This window comes from Trachypithecus francoisi, unplaced genomic scaffold (assembly GCF_009764315.1).
Source record: "Trachypithecus francoisi isolate TF-2019V2 unplaced genomic scaffold, Tfra_2.0 Lachesis_group5, whole genome shotgun sequence".
NCBI lineage: Eukaryota > Metazoa > Chordata > Mammalia > Primates > Cercopithecidae > Trachypithecus > Trachypithecus francoisi.
The window spans coordinates 63,619,089-63,641,913 of NW_022681470.1; the positions used below are offsets into that span (position 1 = coordinate 63,619,089).

Sequence of the window (22,825 nt, forward strand, 5' to 3'; positions counted from 1 at the left end):
ACACAGCCAATCCGTGGCAAAGGATGGCGGGAATTCAGGCGGCCCAAATCTCAACCCATCCTCTTGCCACCCTGTATCCTTTTTAGTTTATTTACATGAAAACATGTTCAAAGGTATAATTAGTAAAGTGCTCCTGACACAATAATACGTCTTTACTGAAAAACAATACATTAATGAGAAAAGAGATGCAAAAAACCTCAGAGGAAAATGTTGAAGTTAGGGAAATATTTAATACACCCGCGTTTGGCTCACACCTTTTCCTGGGACGATTCCAGCTCCCCCGCGAGGTCTCATCTAGCTGGACACCTACGAGCCATCCCTCTCCTTGGAAATACACCCTTCTTCCAATTCGCTGACGCTGAGGCCCAGACAATTGGAGAGGAGTGGATTTTCCATCTGAATTAAGCAGCTCCTTTGACACGCCTCCCCGTCCCTTTGCATGGCCTTGGTTAAGAACTAGGATTTCTTCGTCCTCTCTCCCTGTCCTCCAGGCAGCAGCCCCCAGCCTACTCCGCGGTCCTCCCAGCTCCCGGCACCGTGCGTCCTCCCCTTTAAGGACCGCCCCTCCCCCACACCACGCCTCCCCAGGCCCCGCCCCCGCCCCTCCCCTTTAAGGACCGGCCCCGGACGCAGACGAGGCTGTGACGCGGCCGCCGGCCCGGGGCTGGGTACATTGTAGCGCGGCCGCTTCCCCCCGGCCGGGCCCCCGCCGCCCCGCGGTCCCCAGAGCGCCAGGCCCCCGGGGGGAGGGAGGGAGGGAGGGCGCCGGGCCGGTGGGCGCCAGCGGCGCGCGGCGGGACCCACGGAGCCCAGCGACCCGCCGAGCCTGGAGCCGGGCCGGGTCAGGGAAGGGGAAGCCGGCTCCAGCTCGGAGCGAACTTCGCAGCCGGTCGGGGGGCGGCGGGGAGGGGGCCCGGAGCCGGAGGAGGGGGCGGCCGCGGGCACCCTCGCCCGTGTCCCTGCGCCCCCGGGCATCATGCTGTCCAACTCCCAGGGCCAGAGCCCGCCGGTGCCCTTCCCCGCCCCGGCCCCGCCGCCGCAGCCCCCGGTCCCTGCCCCGCCGCACCCCCCGGCGCAGCCGCCGCCGCCGCCCCCGCAGCAGTTCCCGCAGTTCCATGTCAAGTCCGGCCTGCAGATCAAGAAGAACGCCATCATCGATGACTACAAGGTCACCAGCCAGGTCCTGGGGCTGGGCATCAACGGAAAAGTTTTGCAGATCTTCAACAAGAGGACCCAGGAGAAATTCGCCCTCAAAGTAGGTCTGGGGCCCGGGGAGGGGAGGCGGGGCCGGTCCGGGCCCTGGAGCTCCCCAGCGTCGGGTGCCCGCCCCGGCCTGGGTCGCGGCGCGGTGTGGAGGGGTGGCTGCGGCGGGGCGGGGCGGCCGGGCGGGGGTGCCGAGTGCGGGGCAGGCGGCGGGTCCCAGCGCCCTCGCCACCCTGACCGCTTCCGGCCGCTCCCGGGCGGGAGCCCTGGAACCCACTCCGGGGACTCAGGGGACCCTGCCATTTTGGGGTTTGAGCGGAATCCAGCCGAGTCGGAACGGTTGGCCTCGGGACTTCTGCTAATTTCACTCCATCTCAAGGAAGTGATTTTGGGGGGGGTGGTTCCCCGTACTCTCCTCCCTCCTTTTTCTCTCTCTGCGGGCACAAAAGGCCCATTACTCATTGAGCCGGTTGGTCGGTTGGTTTGGAGAAGTCGGATCGCAGAGGTTTATTTAGCCTCGCTCCTTATTTGGGAGCCGGAATGTGTGATTTCACTTCCCCGAGCCTCGCGAGGGCATCCGGGCCGCCTTGGGGAGCGCCAGCCAGGAGATGTGCTGAGGCAGGGTCCTGGGCGTCCCCCGGCTGCGGGGGCGGGATTGTTTGGATCCCGGAGCTGGCCCCCTCCCACCCCCGCGCGGGGCGGCTCCGGGGAGAGGCCGGCGGTGTCCGCGGCCCGGCGGATCATTGTGAACTGAGTCTGTAACCCGCGGCCGGACCCGTGCTGATTCCGCCTCCCGGAGAGGGCCACTTGCTGTCCTGGACTCGCGCGGTGATGGGCAGTCTGAGGAAACGTTATCCTTGAGCCAGGGAAGCCCATCCCTTTTCTTTCTTTAAGGGGTGTGGTGGTGGGGAGAATAAGGATTCAAGTGAGAATATCGACTTCAGAAGTTAAACAGAATGCAGTGGGAGGTCTCTGGAGATGGGTGGGTCCCCAGTGAAGTGTGAGCTGGTCATGCAGGGTCACCAACAAGGTTTTCCTCTCACAGGGGTTTCAGGTCAAACCAATCTCTAAAGGTGACATTTCAGGTTTGTTTCCCCTGGGGTGTCTCAATGATTGGAGGAGGAGAAAAATACTTCCTGTGTTGTATTTTTCTCTTCCCCATCAGCCCCCATAGCGAGGTGTATTTCAGTTATCAAATACAAAACTCAGAAATGAGGTATGGGTGGAACTATTGGAATATACAATCAGATGTTTTGAAAAACACCAGTACTTCGAAGTTGTACAGAGCAAGCATGTTCCATTTCTGGATTTTAAGGCCTCTAGAATTATTTTCCTGCTGCTCTCATACTCAACCCTGTCAGAGTTCTGTGGTTTCTGCTGTAAGTTTTTGTTGTGGGATCTCGGTTGTTGTTTAGTGTTGGCTGTTGGAGAGGGGATAAGGATCTTCAACACTTCAATATTTGTACCTTAGACTTCTCTTTCCCTACTCATAACTGAAGGGAAAGGAGGAGGAGAAATTGTTTGGATTGACCATTCACCCAACTCCATGACCTTGGGGACTGGAGTTGGGTGAATACAGTTTGACCACAGTTAACCTGTATCACTGAGGAAGTGACAGACGGTCTTTACAGGAGCGTTTGCTGTCCCCTCTGAGACACCATCTGCCTTCACCCATTAGTAGTTTGGGGACACTGGCTGTTTATTTTCTTGGATATTTGGAATATTATGTAAAGACTTCAGAACAAAAGCTCCCAGCTTCTGCTCTGTATTCTGTGTAATAGACACATGCACAAAATCATCCTGTGAAATGCTTTTGAGTGGCAATTCAGATTTCTCTTGTAACTAATGGGATAGAGGTTTAGATATTTTTCTACTTTGAATAGTTTTGGAAGGAAAAATCCAGCATTGTGTTAAATAACGCTTATAGTTTATCCCTCTCAGGTTAGAAGTGCGTGAAGAGTGAAGTCAGTCTGTTTTGACAGGCAACCTGCTCCCAGATCTTTTAAGTTGACTCAACTGTTAAATTGTGGATTTCCCACACACGTCTTTGTGTTAAAACTTAATAATGGAGGAATAAAGGAGAGACAAGGCATTTGGAGTCTGACAGCAGTGTTAACAGCAAGCACTTCCATATCCAAATACTGGCTGAGACATAATTACAGCTGTAGGGGGAATCTGGTTCAAAGAACCCTGTTCTAGAGACACACACCAAAGAGATTTCTAGATCTTGAATTTTGATTAACCTCAGATGCTGAGTAGTGAAATGATTTTCAAAACCAGAAGTCTCATAATTATAAAGCAGGAGAGGAAGATGGAGTGGGGCAGGAGGGATTACCCCCTTGGAAAGGTGCCTGAGAAAAGGGGAGGAGACCTCTATTCTGCAGTGTGCGGAGGGCAATGCTGGGGGCTAGGGCAGAGCTGGAGGGCAGCAGCCCAGCCTCTGCTGGGGTTCAGAAGTCTCCTATGTTGCAGCTCTGAGAGTTGATGGCAGCTGGCAGGTGCTTAGATGCTCTTCTCCTTGCCTATAGTCTGGTGACCTCTTAGCCCTGTTAAGTGAAATCAGCGTTTGAAAAACAGTCCCAGCTCACCCTGCTGCTTCTCTCCCTCCACCTCAGAGAACTACCATTTAAATGCTTTTGGTGGGTGCTTTGACCTTACCTCACCATCTCTCCTGGCTGCCTTTGCTAAGTTCTGAGTCATGCTTCCAGTCAGAGTTGCAAGGGACTTGAGAGGTCATTTTGTCCAGCCCCCATCTTTTGCAGAAGCAAAAACCAAGGCCTAGAGTGAGAGAGTGACTTGCTCAAGGTACCATAGCCATTCACTTGGCAGAGGCAGGGTTGGAACCCAGGTTGCCTGACTCCCAGTCTCAGGCTTCTTGCCACTTACTTCCTAGCTGAGCCACAGGCTCAGGGACATGGCCAGCTGCTGCTCCAGGGTGCCTCCAGCCTGAGGAGCTGTTCTGTCACCTCAGGCCCTGACGGACAGGAGGGGAGGTCAGCGAAGGGGGATGGGTGGGTATTTGCTCCCCTGCCCCCCCCCGCCCCGAGCACAGTCCCCAGAGTTGGAGGGGAACTTCAACGGTAGCTCTATGCATCTTTTTAACCACTCCCTCCCCTTTTTAAGAGAGTATTTGATAGACACCTTACTTATTGTTTTTTGTACAAGAACATGGGAATTCTATTATTTCTTTGATAAGGACACCTAGTCTCAACCCACTTGTGTATTAATTAGTTGTATTCCCCGGGAGGGTCCCTCAGCTGCTTGCTACTTCACTGTGTCATGGTGACCCTTAGGTGTTAGCTCAACAAATTTAATTAAAGACCGTATCGTAGTTCTTCTTTGCCGTGCAACTCTGATTAGGTGAGGTATGTTGCTGCTTTATAGAATGTTGTCGTAACTTATCTCTGTGTATCTTTCTATTGCGTGGATTAGAGAAAACTAGGTCCTGTAGTTTCTTTTCCTTTCCTTTCTCCAGCAGTCCTCTCTCCCTACGTTGTCGTGGAAGTGCCACTGCGATGTGGCTTCCTTTGTTCTGGTGAAGGGGAGATGATTAGAGCCTCTCATGATTGTTCTGGATGCTGTTGGAGGGAAATGCCAGAGCTCCCACATCCTCACAGTACAGGCACCATCTCTTTTCCAGCACACCTCATACTGTGTACCTGTGGAGGGCAAGACAGGTAGTGTGGCTAGGTGAGAGGCAGTGTCCCAAACTGGAGTTTGCTGGAGGAGTCACAAGGTTAGGAAAATTTCATTGACCAAGCCAGCCTCTTTTATATGCAATATGGTTACAGATAGGTAACAGTTTGCTGAGTATCTGTCATAAGCTTAGTTGCATGGAGGATACACATGTAAAAACTGGCCTGTAAAATTTTGAGTCAAGAAACCTATTTAGAGAAGATGAAATTAACACATGTAGGCTAGGGCTGCACTGTCCAATTTGGTAGCCACTACCTTCACATGACTAATTAAATTAAAATTAATTAACATGAATGGATTAAGCTAAATTAAATTTGAAAAATCAGTTGCTAGCCACACTTCAAGTGTTCAGTAAACATGTAGCTAATGGCTATTGAATTGAACAGTGCAGAAGAACATTTTCATACTTGCAGAAAGTTCTCCTAGACTTTGCTGGTCTGGGAGCTAAATCATGTGGCTGGGAATAGAGGAGCTTTGAAAGAGGGGAATCTGTGGTGACTCTGGGAGTTAAGGGAGGCTCCAGCTGGGGTCAGTGGGACATGGCTGTGCCTCTGAGGAGTAATCAAGTCTGTGAGAGGTGTGGTGATGTTGGCCTGGCTAGAACTGAGGAGAGGAACAGGAGGTCAGAGTGGTCAGGGGTTGGTGGCTCGAAATTGAAGCTAACTCATCTTGTGTCAAAGCAGGCTTCAGAGTTTTTGAGGGGCATGAAGGTGTCAAAAAGGTTAGGAATCATTGAGGTTGGGCTTGCGGAATTATGAGGGAAGCGTCAGGTTTCTGGTTTCAGAGATCCTGTCCTTCCTGGCCCTAGCCCTGAACCCTGGCTCCTGCAGCAGGACTCTTGGTATTCACTGAGGCAGGTTCGAAGCCGGGTCAGCTCATTGTCCTTTTTCACTTGTGAGTTCTGGGCTTTGACTGAGCTTGGAGACCATCTCCAGCTAAGATATGGGATCAGTGACTGAGAGGAAGGGAGAGAAAAGCAGTCCCTGGGCCTTAGGGCCAAATATTGGTGGGTGTCTAGGAAACAAAAGAACCCCTTTGTGGGAGGAGGAAGGTATTGGGACCTGTGATGTTTCTACTACTTAGGACCTGAGGGATTGGGCCATCCACAGTTGATGATTTTTCTTATGAAGCAAGTACAAGAGATTGAGAGGAGGGCCTGGAAGAGTCCAGCCTCAGAATTGCTGGAGGCAAACTTAATCCTTGGGCTAGGGGAGGGGCCAAAGCTCCCGTTACCCAGAGCCCAGGAGTGTGCTGAGTGGGTGCCAAGAGGAATGTCAGCCAAGATGGGGAAGAGCAGGGCATAGTCGTCTGCATCTGAGCCATTGCCCAGTTCCCAAGCAGCCTTGCCATGTTCTGAGCCAGGGTTCTTCCTGGTGGCGTGATGTCTGTGGTGCAGGATTCACTCTATTCTCCTACCTTTCCTCTACTTCAGGCCCTGCCAAAGGTCATGTGAGGTCTCTTTTCCCCCTCTTTCCCCTGCACTGTATCTTTCCAGATGGTTCTGTGTCCTGGAGGGAGGTGGATGGGCAGAGAAGAGTTGTTTTTTGCAGGGACTGCAGCTTTTCTTGGTAATGGTTTGAGGCCCAGTGGCAAAGCGACCCACACTTCATAGTAACTTAGAACCCACACTCCCTCGTCATCTTTCTTGACTCCTTGCACATCACTGAGGAAGAGGCTGGGCCAGTGCAGAAAGGTTCAGTGGCATGTCCAAGGTCTTACATGGTGTTGGCATCCGAGCCACACTCTGGTTCCTTGGGACCTGCTCTTGGTCTGGGCTCCTTTGGTTTTTGGTTGGTTGCTGGAAGACTGCAGACCTGGTGGAGCAAAACTGAGCTCCACTAACGCATCAGCTAGGATCTTTCCACATAGGTCACCTTGTAAAAGGGGGCACTGGTGAAGAGAAAGGGCCGTGCTACTGGACAGTGTAATCATGTATGGCAGTTATAGAACCCAAATCAGATTGCTGTGTACCTTTTCTAGTTTTTAGGAAAATACTGATATTTTGTATTTTAAGATATATATAGATATAGATATGTAGAGATGAGCTTGTTACCATGGGTTATGTGCTAGATAAGAAAGCAAAAATAAGTACATACATAAATAGAAAGGTTCTAGTGTTTGCATGCTGCTAACAAGTTACATGACCTTGAACAGGTCGACTAAACTTGCCAGGGCTCATTGCACAGAGGGTCGGCTCGAGCAGCTTCTTGAGCACCGGCAGGGTGAGGCAGTAGAAGGTGGTGCTGCAGGCCAGAGGCGGAGGGCAGGCAGGATAGCTTGCTGACTTGCCCCGGGTCTGACCATCAGCAGTATTTGGGTCAGCATAGATGCCCTTTCGTAGGCTTAATGCCGGGCTCCAGGGCAGCCTGTGTTCAGTTAATGAGTAATCATCACTGACCAGCTGCTCCTTCTCTTGTATGAAGACTTAGAAAGTGTTCTAGCTGGTGACTCAGCAGAGAGGATAGACGACATAATTTAGCAGGGTGTGCATCTTCTCTTTCCTTAAAATCAGAAGAATCATGGTGTAGTGGTGGTGCAAAGTAGAGATGAGGAACTCTATTCCCTACTTGAGATTCCTTTCTCATTTCAAGTCATGGGGCATTCGAAGGCCACTGTGATTGCTGGTGCAGGCTGTGCCCTGTGCACAGGGATCTGGTTGAGGAACTAAGGGAGGGCTGAAGTCTAGCCACTGTCCCCTTGCTCGACTTTGTCTTTGTGTGTGGCTGGGTTCTTTCAAAGGAGTGCCTTTTTCTAATTCACCAAAGGTATAGTTATGGATTAGGGGTGGTTCTGAGTTTAGAGTTGGGGACTGATTCCCAGAGCTGATGAGGAAATTAGGATTTATATTCAGGTGACCCTCAGCCCCTCAGACAGGGCTGAGTAAGAAGAGATATCAGGAATCCAAGGAAGCAGGAGGAAAAGGGGTTGTCTGGTGATGTCTGTTCTCTTTCTTCCTCTTCCTGCCCATGCAAGGCTAGAGCAGCTGTTTCAGCCCTGGAGGTTTGGACTGTGGGGTCCTGTGTGCCGGGTCATCAGATTTGGTGTGAGGAGGAAGAAAACCACAGTAGAAGGAGACATAAAGTTGGGCTGGGCCTCTGGCAGTGAAAGGTTCTTGGGGTCTTTATTCTCTGATCAGTAAACACCTCTGTGTGCCAGAATGAGCTGGGACAGGGCGCCAAGGTCAGCCCATATTTGTATCTGGTGTTCTCCTCCAAGACTAGCCAAGCTGTGTGCTCATTCTGCTGGGAACCTGAGCTCTCCAAAAGGGTTGTATGAAAGGGCATCTTATTCTTGAGGGACATTTCCAAGCTTCTCTGTGGCCACTGTCCATCCTGGACTCATCTGAGAGGTGAAGAGTGGTGGCCAGAGGTGGAAGCCAGTGGCTGCCCGATGGAAGCTTTTCTGTTTCAGAGCATATGAGGGAGCTGAGGGAGCTGTACAGTTGATGCCTTCTCTCTGGCTCATCTCCATGAAGATTCTTTTGAACCAGAAGCAAAGGTGAAATCTCTCCAAGGGGAGGGGCTGAACAGGAGATCTACTAACTGTCCCCCTGCCGACTCCTCCCCCTTCGTCCTCCTGCGGGGCTCCTTATCCTCCTGCTTGTCTACAGGGAGATGATTGAGTTGATCGTTTGCTGCCATTTTAATGATCCATATTGTTAGGAGGCTCTCAGCACACACTAGACCTTAGTAGCCTGGCCTCCTGCCCAGGGCCCAGAACTGTTACTCAGCCCCTCTGCCCAACAGCTAAAAATAAACCTGCCACTGCTGCAGTCTCCCCTCACAGCCAGGCCCTGTTAGCTGTCCCAGTGCTTCCTGCCACACTGCTGACCTGTTTCTCTCACTTGTTGCTGATGTTCTCCCTGCTTACCCCTTTCTCTTCTAGCCTGAGCTTGGTAGGTGATTTGGGGCTAACTCACTCTTCTGAGTGCTGGGAGATGCGCTATGGTTTTTATGTCTCCAGGTGTCTAGAATTTGTGTGTATGAAAGCTCTGTGAAGCTGTCCTGCTTATTTCCCAATAGGGAAAGGGTTAGACAAAAAGGAGAGTGACCAAGCTCGTTAGAGTGGATCAGACCTTCTGCTGTGCTCGCCTCCAGACCTGGCTTCCTCCAGTTTTACCTCCAAGCAGGCTTCTCTGCCAGAGTTACCTAGGGATGCTAGGACAGCCCCACATGGGCATAGTCTGCCCCAGGCCTTCATCCTGACTGCCCTGTCACTGAGCATGCTACCTACCGTGTACTCCCGCCCTGTTGCTACGTTATATTCTCCACCTGCATTGTGAGGCTTGGGGCTACCACATTCAAAAGTGTGACCTTATCTTGTCAGCTTCCAAGAATAACTGGGTCCTGGCTCTCAGTACCTCCTTACTGAGTCAGGCCATGGCACCTCTGGCCCTCCCAGCTCAGCCACGTGCAGAATATCACCAAGTGCATGGGTTTCTTCTGTCTCTTGACTGCAGTATTGATGTGTGTCCATGGAGGTGTAGCCTCTTCCCTTACTCCCCAGAGATCCTGGAGACTTGTGGAGCAAGGTGAGGAAAGGAGCTCAGGTAGCTAGAATATCTGCTTAGCTGAGAGATACTGGGCAGAGTGTGACATTGGCATTCTGTTCTTCAGCGTGGCGCTACTATTTTTTATGTTTTTTTTCTAATCCCTAGACAGGTGTTGATACTAATCGTGACCTAGGAGGGCTCTATGTCTGCTTTCGGGAATTACGGTTTATTTAGGGGAAGGGATGTATGGTGGAGAGTGATGGTAATGGCAACCAAGACATAGGGCTTGAGGAACCCTCTGCCTTCAGCTAGAGTTACATCCTCTGACCATGTGTCCATGGCCTGCTTCTCCCACCTCTCCCTGGGGCCTCATTTCCTCTGCAAGGAAAGATTAATCTGCCAGGGCCCATTGGCCTATGCAGGGGAAGGGTTGGTTATAGTTGCTAAGTGTTTATTTTTCACTCTGACAGAAGGAGCCCCTGTCCTCAGAATAGCCATATCCTCTGTCTTTCTCTGTCCCAACTGCCTTCCTTGGCTTTTGTGATTCCTAGAAGAAGGTTAGTAGGATTCTAAAGGCCAGGCTTACACAGGAGCTGGAGAAGAGCAGCCTTTCTGAGTGAGGAATCTGCAGGTTGCTCATCATGCTTGGCTTCTGCAGAGCTCAAAGGGTCCTGCGGGGAGAGTCCTGGACACTAAAGGCCATGTGTCTGGAACTTGGAGCATCCTAGGAATGCAAGTGGCTTGATGAGGAGGCTGCATGTGCCCTGCAGCTCAGAGCAGCCTGGCTGCACAGCTGAGCTGGACAGCCCAGCGAGGGGTTATCCCATGCCTTCTCCATCCTTACAGGCACCCAGATCTCTGGCAGATGGGGAGGTCACAGGGAGAAAATGAGCATATGTAGTAACCTGCCTTGGAAACGCTTGCGCTTGCAGACATGCCAAGTGCTGTCATTCCCTCTGACTGCCAGGCTCACGAGCATCATGTCCTTATGTCCTTTCTAGCAGAGCCCACCTGGGACTCTTAGTGACTTCATACCCTTTGTGTTCTCTTCCCCTGATGTGCTCTAGGGACCTGTGCTCACAGAGAGGAGGAGGAAGGGTGGCAGTGCCCCCTCTCCTGGGTCTCAAACTCTGCTAACTTTATGCATTTGATTTGGCTACCTGGGCTCGGATTCTTTAAAAGAAAATAAAATTAGGTTTGAGGTGTAACCAGAGAGGAAAGGAATAGAGAGTAGTAGGGGATGGGATGGGTGGTTGAAACATGTGGCTAACTCTGAGAACCCTCAGCTATGGAAGGAAGGTCTTGCCCCCATGATTCTTTGGTGTGCAGTGGGGGATTAGTTTGCCTGGAGGCCAGCACTGATCATGTAGCTTCCCAGCTTTAGCCCTTCAGTGGGTCTCTTTGCCTGCAGAATGCATGAGATATCCAAATCTGTCCCAGATCTGGCCCCAGTCTGTTTTTTTTTTTTTTTTTTGAACACATGCTTTTTTTTTTGTCCCCAGCTTAAGTGGCTTTTATATGTTGTTTCTTTAACAGAACTGTGCTTTCCACCCCCACACCTTAGCATCTATCCATCTGCATCTTCTCTGTACCATGCCCGTCCCCCGTCCTGTCTATATCTACCTATTCCACCCTCCACCCTGCACAGATGCTGCTTTTCCAGAACCTTTCACACCAAAAGCGGGTCTTCCCATTCTTCTCCATCAAACTTGGTGATACACTCTTACCTTTTATTTATCCATTTAAGTGCATTTCTCCATGTGCAAGGCATCTGTCTCTCTCTCTAACAGGAAGGCAGTTTGTTAATGGAAAGTATTTGAGGAGTCCTGTGCACAGGCAGTAACCACGGCGACCCCTTTTCATGTGGGTGCTGTCAGAGGGGTTGGGGGTGATGTCCTCAATCTGTCCGATCTTGATAACCGGGCGGGCAAGGGCCCTGAGGGCCACCTGGGCCCTAGGTCCAGGGGTCTTGGTTCTACTTCCTCCTATGGCTTGGAGTTTGATGTGTAGGGCAGTGATACCCAGCTCTGGGCCACATCCCGGGCAGCCAACATAGCAGCATGTGGTGAGGATTCATCTCAGCCTGCCTTCACCTTCGTCCCACCAGTCGCACGGCAGATGATTTCTTTGCCAGAAAGGTCAGTGACATGGACAAAAGTGTCATTGAAGGATGCAAAGATATGGCAGACACCAAATACATTCTGTCCTTCAGCTACCTGAGCTCTGAGGCTGATGACCTTTCTTCTTTTCCTTCCCCTTTCAAAGTGCCATTTCTGCATGTTGTTTCCAGACTCCGCACAGGAACTCAAGGCACCTCTTTAGATATCGGATTGGATTGTAAATTCCTTGAAAACCCACATCTTCGTTATTTTTGTATGCTCTTATTTTCATGTAGTGACCGTATGTCCTCATTGAAAAACAGGCCAGGCATGGTGGCTCATGCCTGTAATCTCAGTGCTTTGGGAGGACAACTGGGAGGATCTTTTGAACTCAGGAGTTCGATATCAGCCTGGGCAACATAACAAGACCCCATCTCTACAAAAAATTAAAAAAATTAGCCAGCGGTGGTGGCACATACCCATAGTCTCAGCTTCTCAGGAGGCTGAGGTGGGAGGATCACTTGAGCCCAGGAAGTCATGGTTACAGTGAGCTATGATCATGTCAGTGCACTCTAGCCTGGGTGACAGAGCGAGACCCTGTCTCTGAAAAAAGAATCCTAGAGTATTTTGGCACTGTGCATTATACACATTATACTTAGCTGCTGAATAAAGGTGTGATAACTGAGTAATAGTGGATGCCACAGATATTAAATGTAAGGTACTAGAGGTAATCCTCAGAGTCAGGGGCTGTGGCAGCCCCAGAAGTGGGATAGTACTGGGCTGTGCTCTGTGGGACTGAGCTGGGGTAGAGTGATGATCTCTCACAGTGTCTGTTTTTATTTTTCCTGCTGCTGAAAAGCTGCTCTTAGACAGTCTTCTGAGCATTTCTTCCCTCTACCCACTTGGATCTGCTGACTCAAGCAGGTACCTTCTATTTCTGCTTACAGAGTTCTCATTCTTACAAGGACCCTGACCACAGTTTCTCATTGATACCTCTCCTCCTTCTCCCTGTTCCAGGGCCCTTCCTATTCCTGTTCAGTCATGGAGATGACCCTTTTGCCCTTTGGAGAACTTTAACTGAGGGAGGGACAGATGTGGAGCTTGCCAACTTTCCTACAGCTCCTGGCATTTTCTAGTTAGCTACAGATATGGCATAGACACACAGATGCAGTCCATGGTTTTCTATCTGCTGGTCCTGCTCCTGTGTGTTGCAAGACGGACCAGTGTTAAACACTGTATTAGTCCATTTTGTGTTGCACTAAAGGAGTATCTGAGACTGGGCAATTTGTAGAGAAAAGAGGTTTATTTCTCAGAGTTCTGCAGGCTGTACAAGAATCATGGCACCAACATCTGCTTCTGGTTAGGACCTCGTGAAGCTTTTGCTCATGCGGGAAGTTTAAGGGGGAGCAGGCATGTCACATGTTGAGAAGAGGGAGCATGGGGGTGGGGGAGGCCCTCGACTCTTTTTAACAACCAGATCTTGTATGAACTCAGAGTGAGAACTCATTGCTACAAGGGAGGACACCAAGCCATTCATGAGGGATCTGCCCCCAAGACCCAAACATCTCCCACCAGGCCCCACCTCCAACACTGGGGATCATACTTCAACATGAGATTTGGAGGGGCCAGATATCCAAACTATATCAAGTATCCAGTTGCCGGGACTGAGGTCAGAGGTTTGAACCTCAGGGAGCTTCTTAACTGCATGCCACAACAGATTTGCACAGGAAAGAACCTGACGCTAGACTGGAATCTGAGAGACCTGGCTACTAACTCTACCTGTGTGGCCCCAAGCAAGTCCTAGGACCTGTCTGGGCCTCACTCAGTCTCCTCATTGTAAATGAACAGGACCAGACCTGACCTTGAAGGACTCCTGCACCGAAGGCCTTTCATCACTGTTGTTGCATCTGCACTGCTGGGAAAATAACCTAATGCTGGGAAACAAGTGGTCAGCCTGGGTCCCAGGGAGCCTTGGGGACTAAGAGCCATCATGTCTGTCCTCAGTTTCTGCAGGACAGTGTTACTTCACCTTTCTCCTGGCTACAGTGTTTTTATTCATTCAGACAATGTTTATAAATGTTTATTCTTCTCCATGCCTGCCTCCTGTCTTTCCTGCTGATTGGCCATCAGGAGGCCCAGATGGCAGGATTAGCTTGGAATGGCAGAACAATCAAGGGTCATCCTCTTGGGTTTAGACCCCTTTAATACCTCTGCTATATGAGGTGAGAAGAATTTAGAACATTGATTCCTTCTAGCAGCTTAGACTAGACCCCTGCCTTTCTAAGCAGGATTTGCCTGTGGGTGCCTTCTATACTCTTGAGATCCAAAGCAACTTACTACTCAAGAAAATTAATTGGCAATGCCAAGAGTGACTTGTACAGCTTCCCTAAGGATAGCTCAAAACAGCAGATAGACTTTGATACAATATAATAATTTTCTATTATTCAGATCACTATAGGAAACTTAGCAACTCTGTGAAGGTTTCCCAGATTAATAACGAGTCTTTACTGAGCAGATACTGTGTATCAGGCATTGTGTTAGGTGTTTTACTTACATTCTTGTTAATCCTTAAAATAATCCTTTTAGTTCAAAGTGAAAGTCCCCGTTTTACGGAAGAAACATGTTCAAACATATACAGAATAATTCATTAGCAATTATTTATTGAGCACCTACTAAGTGCTAAGCATTATCTTGGGCTCTGGATATACATCAGTATATAAAACAGACAAAAAAGCTATTTGGGGGATGGGAAGGGGGACCAGGTAGAGGAATAGCAAATGCAAAGGCAAAAACCTGAGGCTTATTAATGAGTGTGTCTAGCTCTAAAACCTAGGCTCCCTCCAGCTCACAGTATTGCCTCTCTAATGGTCTTTTGTGACTCCATTATAATTGGGTACTTAGATGACCTAGCAATTTAAGTTTATCATCCAGTATTTATGGGATACTGACTTTGTGCACATTGCTACAATGATATGAATAAGTTGTAGGCCCTGCCTTTGGAAACATACAGTTTAGAGGAATGAACACCCATGTGTATAAAATGATTGAAAGAAGACTTCCTCTCAAAATCCAGGTTGTACCATTTCTTGCATTTTGTCATTTGACCCTTGTAGGCCAGGTGGTGTGATTCCTCATTTTGTATCTGAAGGAAGAGGTTCAGGGAGTGGGTGGGGGTTAAGTGTCTGGGCACCAGGGTGGCCAATAAAGGATGCAGAGACACACAATGGGCTCTTCAAGGTGGGAAGGAGTAGAGGGTGGGATCACTGCCTGGCATGGGCAGAGGATGCTTCATGGACACATACCTGTGACACACCCAGGGGAGGGTGCAGATGAAAATACGTCCAGTGGGATGGTTTCTAAGGAGAAGTGTGAGGAACTCCACTAGGCCTCCTATATTTTGTCTGGCTAAGGAGGGAGAGATGCTGCCTCTCCAGGAATCTGGTAATAGGCAATGCTTGAGATTGGTGTGAACCGAACTGTCACATAGAGCCGGGAGAAGTCACGAAGGAGGCATGAAAAAGAAATGGCTGGGCTGAAGCTGTGGCACAGCCCTTTTTATCCTCCTTTGGGCCCTCATATGGCTTCTCTTCTGCTCTGAAGAATCTCATCCTTCTTGAGTTTAGCCTTCTAGGTGAAGGAGTGAGCAGACTGTATGCAGGGAGACGGGGAGGCTGTGTTTGTGTCCTGCAGCTCAGGAGCTGAGAGAACAGAGGTCAGGGCTTTGGATGGAGCTGACCATTAGTGCAGATGGGAAAGTGAAGCAATGGATCGGGTCTGTTCGTTCCTGAGCATGTCCTATGACAAAGGAAGTTGCAACATGTCTGTCTTTCTCTCTCTCTCTCTTTTTCTTTTCATCTTTCTTCTTTCCATTTCCCTCCCTCCCTCCCTTCCTCCCTTCCCTTCCTCCTTCCTTCCTTTCTTTCTTTTCTCTCTTTTTCTCTTTCTTTCTTCTTCTTCCTTTTTTTTTTTTAATAAAGAAGCAGGTAAAACCATCTTCCAGGAAACGTCAGAAAAAATATCTGGTCTGTGATGGGTGGTTCTTGCCCCACCCCTTGCAGTGCTTTTCCTGTGTAGTTTTTCTTTTTTCCTTTCCCATCCACACCTTCCACTCTCCTTTCCTCTGAGAGATTGTGTCTCTGCAGCAGGCCAGCTATGTCTCCAAAGGGAAGTAGTCAGTGCTTGGACTGAGGGAACCTTGAGAGAGAATCCTCTCCATTGTCCTCCAGGTAAGAGAGCTGTTGCACCAGCTCACACCTGGAAGGTTGCTGGTGGTCTCTCCCTAGACAGAGAGCTGTTTAAATGTGACAGGTGGTTCCTGATTCCCACCTGGCATTTTTTTGTTTGTTTGTTTGTTTTTGCTGCTGCACAGGTCTGTGTTGTGTCTCAGAAGGCTGAGGGAATACTTACTTCTCAACTCAGATAACCACCTTGTTGGTAGATTCAGTGTGTGTCTGTGTCAAGGCAGATGCTGGGAAAAAGGGCCCAGAATGTGTGTGGGAGGTAGAAATCAAGGCTAGAAGACCACACATGTTAATCTGGAATACTTGGTAAGGTTTGATTTTGGCCTGTGTGCTATAGCTGGGCAAGAAGCCAGTTGTGTTTGGAAATGTACAGATGATCTCTTTTCCTGATGAAACCTTTTGATGTCTGGAATACACTTAGCTTGCTTTCTCTCTTTCCCTCTTTTGAGATTCAGTTTCTCTCCCTTGGACTTCTATACCCCAGTAGAGCCAAAAGTTCCAGTACAAACCAATTTTGAGACTCCAGCATTAGTCAACTAAGGGATGTTCTAGGTCATCCCTGAGAATGAGGTCTGCTTGCTCCGGGGAAGCTGGAAAATGGCACCAGGTGTCAGGCCCTGCTGCCCAGGATGGGGTGACAGCTGCTGGTGTTAATTACGTTTCTGGGCAGAACAGGGTAAAGTCCTTGGAGGCGAGAGTTTTTGTTCAGGCACTGTGTTCCCTGTACCTGTTGCCTCTGGTACAGCTGCTGCAGAGCCCCTCCTTTCCTGCTGTCTTCTTTGAATTTAATCTCCCTGTGATCAGGTGCATCTCTTCAGACTGGAGACAAGCTTAGAGGAGTGGTGGAGGAAGTGGGGCCAGAATTTACTTGTTTACTGGATCCCACTGAGAATACAGAAGCTCTCTTTCACGAGAAGCTATGCTGGCCTCTGTGGTAGCCACTGGCCATATGTGGCTATTAAAATTAAGTATTAATAAAATTTAAAATTCAGTTCCTCAGTAGTGTCAGCCACATTTCAAGTGCTCAGTAGTTAGCTGGTGGCCATGGTTTTATGCAGCACAGATAGAGAACATTTTATCATCACAGAATATTCTCTCAGACAATGCAAGATTCTGAGATAATTTTTCTAATCCTGGTAAACACTTATCTGAGCTGGAAGGGTATTTGAGGAAGGGTACTGGGAGAGGTTTTTGAAGCCCAGGTGAGAGGGCAAGTAGAAGGTATTCATTTAGAAAAGGATCTTAAAAAGTATTTCGTTTGTAGGGCCAGGTGCAGTGGCTCATGCCAATAATCCCAGCACTTTGTGAGGCTGAGGCGGGCAAATTGCTTGAGCCCAGGAGTTCGAGACCGGCCTAGGTAACATGGTGAAACTCTGTCTCTACAAAAAATACAAAAATTAGCCAGGCGTAGTGGCATGAACACATGGTTCGATCTACTCAGGAGGCTGAGGTGGGAGGATCACTTGAGCCTGGGAGGTCAAGTCTACAGAGAGCCATTATTGCACCACTGTACTCCAGCCTGGGTGACAGAATGAGACCCTGTCTCAAAAAAAAAAAAAAAAAAAAAGGAGTTCACCTTGTTGAGGACTACATCCTAACAGATGGTCACCTGGCCCAGTGGCTTCCAAACCAGGGTGATTGTTAGACTCACTTGTGGGTAGCATTTCAAGATTCAGATTCCTGGGCACCACTCTTTGTGTCTAATTGAGTCCAAGACTCTTCAGACAAGGTAACCTGGAATGTGCATTTTTAATGTGCTCCCCAAGTGATAATTATCTGGGTTTGGCAACCACCAACCTATCATACCTATGCTTAAATTCTTCCAATGGTGAGGAGCTTATCCCTTTTCAAGAAAACCTTACCATTAAAGAAAAATTTGCTATTGTTAAAATTCTATGTTTTTCAAATCTTGAGATTTGGTTCTTTGAGTTCGTGAAATCCTTTGGTACTCTTTGCATCTTCAGAGCCTTGCAGAACGCATCATCTTCATCTCCGCACTCAGTCTTCGCAGGTATTTGAGGGCAGCTGTGGTGTGGTCCCTGCCACTCCAAGTCATGGCACGCGTCAGAATGCCTGATCTGCCAAGGGCTCTAGGGAGATGCAGAGATGCAACATCATTCCAGGATCCTTCCAATTGTCAGGCCTTGCTGAGAGCCAGAGGAAAGGTCTGAATCTCAGTGGAGCCCTACAGGGACAGCCCAAGGGCCATCCAGCTGGTGAGAGCCATGTGTGCCTCTGCCTCTCTGCATCCTGCTCTGTAGGGAAGAGTCCCTGTTTCTTTGCACGTTAGCACTTGTTAACACCGACCTGGTTTTCTTCAGCGGCATCAAGAGATTCAGCCATCCATTCCCGGTGATGACAAATGTCATTTCTGTTTAGAGATCTTCAGTAGCCTCCCTTCACCTCCATTGTAAAATTCAAACTTCTAAACATGGCATTCAAGCAAGCTGGTTTGTCCTGCCTTCCACCCTCTCCCTTCCAGGAGAGCACTCCTTCCTGCTCTGCCATGCATGCATTCGTTTGCTTGGATCTTACATTTGCATCTTCTCTTGGATCTTACATTTGCTCCTCTTAATTTTTTTCTGTGAACTGTATTTATCTTTCAAGGCTCATAATAGATTTTACCCCCTTACTCCCCTGCCCAACTCTAGGCAGAACTGCCTCCCTCCTCTGCCCTAGTGATGGTTCATTCTACCTGCATGACTGCTATGCACTCGAATTACAGCCCCCTGCCAGGCCCTCTCTGCTAGACTGAGCTCCTTGAGGATAAGACCTATGTCTTGCTTGATATCCCCAAGTGCAAGCAAGCACCGGTGTTGGAGTCCCCCTTTCCAGCACTGGCATTCTTACCCTCAGTGGCCCAGAGCTCATCAGCTCCAATGAGAAAAGTGCTATTTAGCAGCTGATAATTAACAGACAGGATGTGAGGTTTGGCTGCCTCAGAGGCAAAACTGGTATTTAAACAGTAAGGTTTTTAAAAATCAAGGATTAAAGTGTCAGCTTCAGAAGCAGCTACTTCCAAACATAATCCTGCCCAGTTAGAGAAGATAAATGGAATAATGAGTGGAACCAAAGATTTCTCTCTAGCCTTGAGAAGAGTCCAGGGTAAAGAAGCCTGGGTGCATATTGGCAGGAGCTTGGAAAAGGGGCCTTCATGTTTCTGTTCTCTGGGGTGGGGCTGGGGCTGCTTGGAGAGCAGGTGGGAGGTGCTTCCCTAGAAAGGGCTGTCTGTGTTCTCTTCCATTCCCAGTTTCTATAGATTGGACTAATTTTTCCAAGTGACCAAGAAGAAAAATTGGGAAACAGAGGGTAGGCATCAACCCTGACATTTATCCTAAGGTGATGCAGCACACACTTGTATTCAGCGATAGAGACTTTTCCGTAATGCCTGGTAATATCTCGTTGTATTTTCTTTTGATGCTCCTGGGGGCAGGAGGGGAGAGCTGACATCAGAGCCTCCTCCCTTCTAGATTACAACCAGAGCATGAGGAATTCCCCAGCCCCTTGAGGTACCCAGACACTAACCACAGTCTGCATCTCTGCTGAAGGCGTTGTAAGAAACATGCAGGCCAGGAACAGTCAGTGGCTTCAGAGCAGGGACAGCCTGCTAAAGAGGCAGAGGCTTCTTGTGAGGGCGGGGAGCTTGAGAGTGCTCTGCACCCCATCCTGGGGGAGGTGAGCATCTGCTTCGGGGTTCAGCTGCCTGCGGAAGTCAGTGGGAGACACCCTTTCAGGGTCTACTTCATTATGAATGAAGCAAAAAACCTATCCCAGGAAATCACAGAGGCTGCTGGGTATACCCCAGGGTACACAGGCTGTATTTTTTCAACCCAAAGTTAGAGTCTGTCTGATAGTTTTTCCTGGGGTTGGGGAGGGGTCCTACTTTCAGATCCAAAAGAAAATCTGAGATATGTCATTTGAATGTGAACGCACTCGACTTTCTGGGAAATGTTGAAGATTTACTCCTGTCTGAGTGTCTCTCACTCATTGTTACCTGTCCATTTGTTACCTGGCCCACGGATGGAGGAGGTTGGATGGAGTCTCCCAGGGTCCCCTTCCTGGGCAAGCTTGGTGGGCCTTCCTGCTTTTCCTTTCAGGTTGTGGAATTAGTGGTGGTGGTAGCTCAGCTCACCCAGACTGTGTGTGATGGTTAAGGTGGTGACTTCTCACTGACTGCTGATGTGTACAGTACGTTGAAAGTAGTCACCCAACTTCCTTTATAGCCAGATGCAAAACAGTGCCTGAGGTCCAGGGTGGGGGAGGATTTGATAAGGGAATAAAACCAGCCGGCTCATCTGGGGGCTGATATCTGTCTGTGGTGACATAGGCACAGATGATCTGCAGTCAAGGTTGACTTGAGGGTGTGCATGGGTTCAGTCCCATTTATGAAGTCTAATGGTCCTTCCGGAAGCTTCATCATCATTTGAGCTGAGTAACTGAAGATGAGTGCAGCACAAGTGTGTGTGTGCACGTAGTAATCTGTCCATTCATCTGTTCACTGCAGGCTTACTGAGGGAGAAACATGTAAGCAAGGTATTTCTTATGTACTCCAAGTGGTAGAAGGGCTATGTTCAGGGAACTGGGTGAACTTGGAAGAAGGAGCTGCCCATTTCTCCAAGTGCCGCGACAGTCCTGAGACACTCTGTGATCTCCTAAATTGGGGAACAGTCTGCAATGCACATTACTGAATTAAAGGCTCTGAGAAGTTCTACAGTGAAAGAATCTGTTTAACTTTGTTTAACCTAGTGCTTCTGCCATCTATACCACCCCTTTTTACTTAGCACTTATTAACATCCTACGGAATACTATTTGAGAAATGGCAATAGCCCCCCGTCCTCTGGGAGAACTGTTCAGTGATTCAGAGCAAAAGTCACCTGACTCTGGGTCAGCACAAGTTGGAGAGGTTTGAAAAAGGTGTATGTATGTTTGCATGTGTATGTGCGGTGGGTTGGGGGGAGGGGTGTGGCAGAGGAGGGGCCCCAGCAGGTGGCTTCTATTGAAGTCAGCCCTGTCTGCCTCCCTGTTGGCTTTGTGCTTCTGGAGAAGCTTTTGTCCTGGCATGAAAATACTGAATAGCAGCTGCATCTGTCATGCCTGGGAAGCAGCAGTGTGCAGCATGGGGGTGCCTGAGCAGACACTCCTGCTGGAGGGCCAGGCTGCCGAGAGTGCCTGGGTATTGGACAAGGGAGAGGCTGGTGATTCTGAGGCAGCTGCTTGCTAATCCTGGAAGCGGAGGGGAACAAGATTTAGCTCCCTTATCTCTCTGCCTTCTCCTTTCCAATGGGGGCAGTTGTGTTGACCCTTGAGGGACAGCCAGGAAGAAGCAGGTGGGCTGGATGCTTTCTCCTCATCTGGAGGGTGGACCAGGGTGGAAAGGCGATTAGCTCTCTGTTACCCAGGGGAGCTGAGACGAAGGCATTTTGGGTTAAATTCAAGGAGGAATTCAGAATTGTGAACTGGATTTATGGAGGTTTGTGGAGTTTGAAAATTCGAGAGCCCTGGCTGGCCTTGTGCTTGGAACGTTGGTCGGAGGTGGATATGAATGATGGGTCCTGCAGATGACCGGCTCCCCGAGAAATGCCTGGGGCCTTACTGGATTTTTCGCTTGGAACAAACCCAGGCCTAGGGAATTCCCGGAGCCTTTTGCAGGCCTCAGCACCATTCTGGCGCAGCTTCGCTGTGAGGCAGTGGTTATTTCTCAGGAAATTGGCAACTGGGAGTAAATGGGAGTGTGGAGTGGGAATCAGCTACTCTTCCTGAAGATTATATACTTCCAGTGTAATTAAGGCGGGGTCAGGATTTCCTATCTCTGATTTATTTATTTATTTATTTATTTGCTTAATCTTAAAAGGCTGCTTTTCCCCTCCCGGTCTTTCCACAGGGATGGGAGTTAGTCTGTTCCCAGAAGGAGCTAGGGGAGGTGTCCTTTGTCTCCCAGTCCTTCTGGCCCTCTCCCTGCCTTTCCCTGGCCACAGCCACGGAGACCCAGAGTCACTCAGAGCAAAGCCAGTCCCTCTCATCATTGCCCCTTTGTTAGTGGAGAAAGGGCAGATGCTGCTCCGCAGTTACCCCTACCACCCTGCAGGACGTCTGGGTGGGCCGGGCTTTGGTTTGGGAATTGGGAGTATTAGCTGCAGCTGCCAACTGGGCTTGTACTTGCAGACTCGCAGGCTCCAGGCTCTCTGAAGGGACCAGCAGCTCTGACCCCCGTGGGCTTGCTGTGGTCCCCAGGGAGCAAGCCCTTGCCAAGAACCTCTGAGCTCACGGAGGCGGGTGTGGGGTAAGGATGGAGAAGGCCTTGGGAGCAGAAGTGTGCAGATGACTCCCTCCTTCCTCTCAGCTGGGCATGCATCACTGCTGCTGGGAAGACGTTCAGGCCACTTCTAGACAAATCGGTCATGATGGAAATTTTTTCTTGGCCCTGGGTGGGGCTTTACTTGTTCAGAAGAGGCTTCAGATGTGCTCTTTCTAGGTCCTGGCTTGAGTGCTGAGCATTTACCTGCTGCCCCTCGGGGCTGGAAGGCAGGGCAGTGTCTGAGCCCCTTCCCTACCCCTCATTCATTCTCTCCCCTCACCTGTCTTTCCACCCATCAGCCCCGATCAGCTTGGCAGCCTTGTGGCTCCAGCTGGAGCTTAGTAGGCATGAAGTTGGAGGAGGGGATGGCACTGCAGCCGCACTCTTCTCTCTCCCACAGGTCTTATTTTTGTTGGGCCTCCACTTCCTGTCAGGGCCCTGCTTGCAGCTGTGGCACATCTGGACCTAGACGGAGTGTCCTGTTATCCTGCATGATGAGGATCCCAGATTTCCCCTAGGTGATGACCATAGTCATTGCAGGGTGGGAGCAGGACTTCTCCCACCCCCAGGCACTCCAGAGACTTCCTCCAGACCCCCACTTTCCAGTGGTGACCTCTAAGTAGTCTGTCCCCAACTCCACCTCCCCCCATGGAGAATGGTGGGAAGGAAGTTCTGCCAGAAGTTGTTTTTGGTTTGTGAGGCAATAGACTTTGCTTTGAGAAACATACACTCTCCCTCTTCTTTAAGATGTGAAGCCAGAAGCACTAGACTCTAGTTTCCTTGGAAACCAGAGCAGCAA

General features: G+C 49.7%; 1 protein-coding gene across 2 annotated transcripts in view; it reads left to right on the plus strand.

The window, feature by feature from the left end:
- Positions 1–641: 641 nt before the first annotated feature.
- The window catches only part of MAPKAPK2 (MAPK activated protein kinase 2), a 49,145-nt gene continuing 26,961 nt past the window's right edge, over positions 642–22,825 (plus strand). Inside the window, exon 1 of one of the 2 annotated variants that reach the window (XM_033199312.1) lies at positions 642–1,255. In XM_033199312.1, the coding sequence (XP_033055203.1) occupies positions 977–1,255 (279 nt within the window). In that variant the 5' untranslated portion in view covers positions 642–976. The remainder of the gene's footprint in view (positions 1,256–22,825) is intronic. The other variant, XM_033199313.1, reaches the window with a different exon arrangement.